This window comes from Maniola hyperantus, chromosome 25, assembly GCF_902806685.2.
Source record: "Maniola hyperantus chromosome 25, iAphHyp1.2, whole genome shotgun sequence".
Lineage (NCBI taxonomy): Eukaryota > Metazoa > Arthropoda > Insecta > Lepidoptera > Nymphalidae > Maniola > Maniola hyperantus.
In genome coordinates, this window is record NC_048560.1 from 2629930 (window position 1) to 2637781 (window position 7852).

The window sequence follows — 7852 nt, forward strand, 5'->3', positions numbered from 1 at the left end:
TGATAGGTACGAGATTACTAAACTTGACTTATACCTTGAACATTTCTAAGTTTAGGTGTTTTTAGTTCATTTCAATGTGTCCAAAATTACATACCTACCTACTTAATTTTGATTGATGATTTTTCAGAAAATTCTTTAACAAAAACCTTGTCTTTTACGAACACAACAAAAAAACATCTTTCTGACATCTTTTAGAAGTTATTTATTTAATTTTCTACTGAATAAAGCTTATTATAGTGTTAATGACTTTTTTAATGACAAATTTTAAATAATGCATAGAAAAAGACATTTGAATTATTAATAACATTTACATCATGAGTGATGACATTAAAAATGATGATTATGATTAAAAATCGGCCAAATCGGTCGAGTTGTTCTCAAGTGATGATCTTCTATACATGTGCTATTAATTTAAAATGGCGCGTGAGAAGTTAAATTTTACGCGTTGTACACAAAGGACAATGACAGAATTTCTTTAAAACCGTGACCCATTTTATTATATACTAGCTTATGCTCGCGACTTCGTCCGCGTGGACTACAAAATTTCAAAACCCTATTTCACCCCCTTAGGAGTTGAATTTTCAAAATCCTTTCTTAGCGGATGCCTACGTCATAATAGCTATCTGCATGCCAAATATCAGCCCGATCCGTCCAGTAGTTTGAGCTGTGCGTTGATAGATCAGTCAGTCAGTCAGTCAGTCATTCAGTCAGTCAGTCAGTCAGTCAGTCACCTTTTCCTTTTATATATATAGAAAAGTCGTTTACACGTATGCTTTATGAAGCATTTTGTTGCTGTTTCATCACTGATAACTAAACATAGGATTTAACACCTCTAGAACTTGCGGTTTTTCGTTAAATCTAAGTTTAAGTCACAATGATTCTAGGTTATATGCAATTTACCTATAATATTGTGAAAGTAATAAAAACATCCGCAAGTTTAAAATCACAATTTAAATTTTTAAGTGGTTATTTAATACTAGGATAATTATCATTAATTTATATTGTGTGTAAATTGGTGGGTCAGGATCTGTCATTCTCCTTTTTAATCCTTTTGGGAACTATTTTCTATTGTAACTATTTAGGTGTAGATTTATTTCAGCGTCAAAGCCTGCAAGTAGGTCGAGGCGAGAGATAATATGGCACGTGCGGGTTGGAGAGCTACTCGCTTTCAAGTTTCAACGTTACTTTTTCCCAAACGCTTACTTACAACGTTTTAGGTCAAAGACTGTCATAATTCATGTGTAAAAAAATATTTTAGAGAAGATAACATTACCCATGATATTACCATGTACAATAAACGAACATGGACCGTCTATAGTACAAAGATTTTTTAAAAGGAGATATTTGAAATTGTGCCACATATATAACATTATGTATGCTTCCTTAAAAAATTGAGAAAAATGCTTTTATTCCGGAAAAATCCATACTAATATTATAAATGCGAAAGTGTGTCTGCCTGTCTGTCTGTCTGTCTGTCCGTCTGTCTGTCTGTCTGTCTGTCTGCTAGCCTTTCACGGCCCATCCGTTCAACCGATTTTGACCAAATTTGGTATAGCGATAGCTTCCATTCCGGGGAAGGACACAGGCTACTATTTATCCCGGAAAATCAAAGAGTTCCCACGGGATTTTTGAAAACCTAAACCCACGCGAACGATCATCTAGTTACAAATAATTTAGCCAGAAGTACGTATTGTACGGAATCAAATCCCCAGACTTCCGAATAGCAGCTCGACGTCTTACCTCTAGGTTTTTACCGCTTAAAGAAAAACTTCTTTCCAGGGAAAACTTTTCCGCTGCAGTGCCAGTATTAAATATTGAAAATGGCGTTAAAATAAACAAAGTGGTGCCGCAATAACGCTGTATAACGTAGAAACAATGCCAAAACCATCGAGCTCTCATTCCGTAGTTCTTGCCAGAGAGGTGCCATCACTGGAGGATCGAACTTCATACTTTGTTTTATTTTATACTAGCTGCCCTGGCAAACTTCGTACCGCCTAAAAGCCGATTCTTTTACAGGATTTTTTTTTAAATTTCTCTCCGTAAGAACCATCCCCGTACTTCAAGGAATATTATGAAAAAGAATTAGCGAAATCGGTTCAGCTTATGCTCCGACGATCATCCGCGTGGACTACACATATTTTAAAGTCCCTAAGCCCTTTAGAGGTTGAGTTTTCAAAAATCTTTTCTTAGTGGATGTCTACGTCATATTAATATCAGCTATCGGCGTGCCAAATTTCAGCCCGATCCGTCCTGTAGTTTGAGCTGTGCGTTTATAGATCAGTCAATCAGTAAGCTTTTCCTTTTATATATACAAGTAGAACAATAGAGTAACAAAGAAGTACAATAGGTAAACAAGTGTTGGGCAATTACAACAAACAAATGATAACATTTATAAGAAAGTAATGTTTAGGCTCGCAGGAGGTGGATGGAAGAAAACTAGTCGGCGATAATATCCTTATAATAATTATATTCAAAGTTACATTTAAATGAAAAGACTAAAAACTAGTGCTTATCTCTAAGGATGAGAATATTCTAACTTAATATTACGATTCCCACATCGCGCGGGTTCTGGTATTACGCCGCGTCAGCTATACGGGTCGTATTCGTACGTGGGAATGGGAATGCATGTTGCGCTGGCTCACTATGTATCAGCCGCTGGCTTCGCCTGCGTAACACCTCCCCCATCAGATCGGCGCATATGGAACACCTTGGCTGTGAATTGCGCCGGAAGGTCATCGGATGAAGAACTCTGAATTTTGGTTATGTTTCTTAACTGCAAGGTCTTCGTGCGATGTATTTTCTGATAAACTGTAATGATCATATTCAGTCTGCAGGTTCCAATTAATATGGCGTATGGTAATGATTGTGTGATAAATAACTCCATGGTCCGTACTTGGAGGTAGAGTGATAGGCGGTTAAGATGAAACCTTTGCACTTGCATCATGTAGGTGATCCAGTTTTGTGGACTTCAATTATTCATAATATGGAGATGGTCTTGAGTCAAAGGATTCTTCTTTAGGTAAAACTATAACTTGGATGGCTATGTCTTCTTCTATTCTGGGTAAGTGTGCTATATAATTGCTGGTCTTCGGGCATTCAGCCTCTATGTACCTGTATTCGTTCAAGCTTATTGCAAGGAATGGATAATAAGAGATAAGGATATCATGATGCGTATGTGGTAATGGGAAATTAATACATAAACTAACAGGAAATTTTAAAACTATGAATATTTAATTTCTTACATAATACTAACCTAACACTATAATATCCTAACACTATAATATCCTAACTCTATCATGTTGGATCTACTGCAGTCAAAGGATTTCCATGATGCGTACTAAATTTAAGTAATGCTTGAACTACACTGACTGCCGCGCTGTCTCCTAAGAAATATGCTTGAGCATATTTGGAGAAAGAGTCGACTATTGTCAGAAACTTACAGCTTTCTACACTTAAAAGGTCTAAGTGCACAAGCTCAAAAGGTTTACTGGGTGGTGGAACTACTTGAAATTGCTGTCGGATCGGATTACGGTCATACTTAGCCTGTCCGCATACTGCACAGTCGTTGATAAATTTTGAAATATGCTCTGGCATTTTAGGCCAGTAAAATTTTCGAGATAAAGCAAGAAAGCCTTCATTGATACCGCGATGGTTTGTCTTGCCATCATGGTACTTATCTATAATTTGTTGCTGCTTTAAATATTCTCGAACATTTTCCACTTCTGTTTTAGCTAAATTGAGTATAATTGACGAATTTTTAAAAGTTTTCTGTATTATTGGAATTATCTTATACATAGCCAATGGTGGATTGATTAATAAACCAGTTTTAATTTTAGGTTGAATAAATTCTTTAATAGCATTGATGACATCTTCTTCTAAATTAGATTCAGATAATTGAACAGTCGTACGCTTATGGTTTTCAAAGGGGTTTGTAGTGACTGGTTTGGTTTTAATATCACCTACAACGTTAAAAACGATTTGCCTAGTAAATTTATTCAATGGATCTTCTGTAATCGGGATTTCCAAGATGGGGCTTTCGTCATCAGTATGGACAGTTGCTGTTCTAGAACCATCTTCAGCCTCCGGAGCTGAGAGAGTTCCAGAGTCATCTATAGAGGGAGCTCCGTCCGATTGATTTAAAGCAATCGAACTTAGCTCTTGCACATGAACTTCAATGCGTGATAATGCGTTCGAGTTATAATCTTCTTTCATTATAGGACTCGGTTCAACTTTCGGGGAGCGTTCCTCATAGAAATCATAGCATTCATCCGGAAATTGTTCGTAATTGTCATATTCATAATCGTAGTTATAGTCATAATCATAGTCATAGTCATAATCATAATCATAACCATAGTCATAGTTATAGTAAAGTTCATTAAAGTTGACGTCGCGTGATTTCATATAGTTAGTTGGTGGTGGATTACCAAATTTACGCCAATCATGTCCCGATGGTGGTAAATGTCTAGGGGTGAAATGACTCACACCGCTCATGGGACGTGGGAAATTAGAATTGTTAGGCGATTGGTGTCGATTTGGAAATTTGAAAACGTTGCTCTTCGGGTTATAATTCGGTGGAGGAGCGCGAAACATTAATTGGGTACGACTAGGACCACGCATATGCATTTGAGGGTTAGGTTTCCAACCAGGTCTAAAATGCATAGGTTGCTGACTCTGAGGTGGTCTAAAATGTATGGGCTGCTGCCAAGATGGCCCAGGCATAGCGAAACCTTGTGACCTTGAAGGACCTGTGTAATTTGATACGGAAAATTTATGTCCAAAATTTTTCTGAGAAAACCCGCCTTCATTTCGTTGTTGTATATATAGGGTGTTAAGTTCCTCTTGTACAAATTCGAGGGCTTTTTCCATTGACACTGGCCGCATGCACCGTATCCTTGAGCCTAGCGGGTCTTTTAGACCACGTAAATAACACTGCAAGGTTAACTTTTGGTAAAGTTGCCGTTTAGCCTCTATTGTGGTAGGTACGGATTCATGTAGGGAAATGTAGGTCATAATTGTGCTAAACAGGTTTTGGCACTTTTCGTAAAATTCTTGTGGGGTGCTAGAGCCTTGTGTCTGTAGAGGACAAATCATTGTCTAAGCGGTCTCATCGCGATGGTCTGCGAAATTATTAATAAGGGCATTTCGTATGCCATTCCAACTATCTGGGATACCGTTTGCATTAATTAACCTAGCCGCGGAACCTGTCACTTTATTTAATATTCCACTAATTAATGCCGAATTTTGTAACTCATGTCCCGGACTAATGTCAAAATGGGCAATCACTAATTGGTCACACAAATTTATAAACCGTGTTAACACATGAGGATTTCCGTCAAATTCGGGTAAAAATCTAATAGATTTATAGATAGTATCTAAATCGTTTGATGCCATGTCTTCTAAGTTCCTAGATTCGTCTACGGCTCTTGACCTATTAACCGAACCTACGAAACTACGTCCTGACCTTGGATGAAAAATCTTGACGAATAAAAATTAAACTAACACACACAAAAAATACACTCAAAAAACTTTTTTTAAAAAACACTCAATAAAAAAATTACTTCCCTAAAGTTCACGTAAAATTATATTAAATAGGTCTATAGATTTTGTATAAACCTAGATTATAAAATTTTAGGAATAAGGACGATATATAAATGAGGATTCAATAAAAGTACGATTTAAAAAAAATCAATTAAATTAAAAAAAAATTAAACACAATACCTCTTTTTCTTGTTAGTCGGAAAAGGATAGGCAAAAGGAACTTGAACGATTCAAGTACTTACCGCATCGCCGATCTATTTCTTTCCACGAATCGAAGTTTAGATTCTCCACTACACTGCGGCCTCCGAATAGTAGGTTCTCAGGATAAGTTGTTCTCCGTCACAGTTGTCCGATACAGCTACAGGTACAGCTTATCCTACCCCGTCACTGCGCCAGTAATGTTTAGGCTCGCAGGAGGTGGATGGAAGAAAACTAGTCGGCGATAATATCCTTATAATAATTATATTCAAAGTTACATTTAAATGAAAAGACTAAAAACTAGTGCTTATCTCTAAGGATGAGAATATTCTAACTTAATATTACGATTCCCACATCGCGCGGGTTCTGGTATTACGCCGCGTCAGCTATACGGGTCGTATTCGTACGTGGGAATGGGAATGCATGTTGCGCTGGCTCACTATGTATCAGCCGCTGGCTTCGCCTGCGTAACAAGAACTCCATTGTGTGTACGAAATATTTACGACTTTTTATCAGTATTGTGTTTGAAAGTCAGTGAAATTAATTAGTCAGTGAATTTTGGTCTAAATAATGACGTATTGTTTCGCTATGAGAGTGGTTGCTACGCTTTATAGTGTTTCAATATAAAGGTAACAATGTTAACCAAACGAACCTTAGTAATTTTTACGTCTTAAGGAGTTTTTCGTTAAAAAGAAGTTTGCAATATAGAGCTTACATAGCTTTAATATTTATTCACCAGTCAGGTTGAAGTCCTTTTGTAGGACAATGCGCACTCTAGCAATTCGACATCTCCCTGGTTCTTGGCAACATCGCGGAATATTTGAATATTGGAGATAGATACGGGAGTTTATTGTTCGTACGGAGCCTTATCTGAAAGTGACTCGTGCGACTGAATTAAAGTAAGTATTGTCTTTTTATTATCATTTTTCGCGTATTTCATGGGCAGACTTATATTTCTCTATCTCAATTGGGTATTTGACTGCATCAAAAATAAATTATTTCTCAGTGATTATTAAATAGGGCCTTCCAAAATACGTAAAATCCACTTACTTTGTTGGTTTTAAGTGTAATAACCATTTTAAATTATCGATTAAACTAAAAAACACGTCAAATGATTGTGACGTCACACACCGGTATTTCATAGAATCTCGCACACTAAGCGCGCGTTTTGACGTTTGATAAAAAGTTACTGATTTGACTGGTTGTCAAATACCGGATTGTGAAAGAATCTATATATAATTACAGATGATTTTTAAACCAGATACAAGTTAGCCCTTGACTGCAATCTCACCTGGTGGTAAGTGATGATGCCGTCTAAGATGGAAGCGGGGTAACCGCTCGGACTCTTACCGACTAAAACCTCACGGTGTTCCTCAAAAGAACCCCTATTTCAACCAAGAAACATTTATTATTATATTTTACTCTTGTACATATGAAGAGCGGCTTTAAAGCTAAGAATTCTAATTAGAAATTAAAACCCTAATTAACTTGGGATTTGCGTAAGATGGGTAACTTTACCCTGACTCGAGACTTGAGTCCTTGTCAGTAACATGAAGGTAACGCCGCATACACGCTAATTATACCCAGAGGCTTCGGCGTGAAGTATAATTTTATTATAACATCGTTTATTTTAACTTAGAAACGTATTTTTGAAATGCGACGTGACATAATTTTTCATAATGATCGACGCTAAATCTACTCCAAATCTATACATAGATTTAAACTAAAGTCTTCGAACAGTGCGTGTTGCCAGTGATGACATATTATGCATCCGAGACATGGTCGCTAACTATGGGCCTCATAAGAAAGCTCAAAGTCACTCAGCGGGCGATGGAGAGAGCTATGTGTTCCTCCCTGTGTTGGGGACAATACGCAGAGAAACTTTCAGCTTTTATAAAATAACGAAGGTCTGACCCTCCCGGGCTCTTATTCTATTACTAGATGATGCCCGCGACTTCATCCGCGTTGGTTTAGGTTTTTAAAAATCCCGTGGGAACTCTTTGTTTTTCCGGGATAAAAAAAAGCCTATGTCCTTCCCCGACATGCAGGCTATCTCTGTACAAAATTTTATCAAAATCGGTTGAACTGATGGGCCGTGAAAAGCTAGCAGACAGAC

General features: G+C 37.2%; 1 protein-coding gene across 1 annotated transcript; it reads right to left on the minus strand.

Annotated features, from left to right (window-relative positions):
- Positions 1 to 2447: 2447 nt before the first annotated feature.
- On the minus strand, positions 2448 to 5050 carry LOC138404071 (uncharacterized). Its single transcript, XM_069507180.1, has one exon. It carries the CDS (start codon positions 5008 to 5010, stop codon positions 3295 to 3297), a length of 1716 nt encoding a protein of 571 aa, XP_069363281.1. The 5' UTR covers positions 5011 to 5050; the 3' UTR covers positions 2448 to 3294.
- Between the last annotated feature and the right edge of the window lie 2802 nt (positions 5051 to 7852).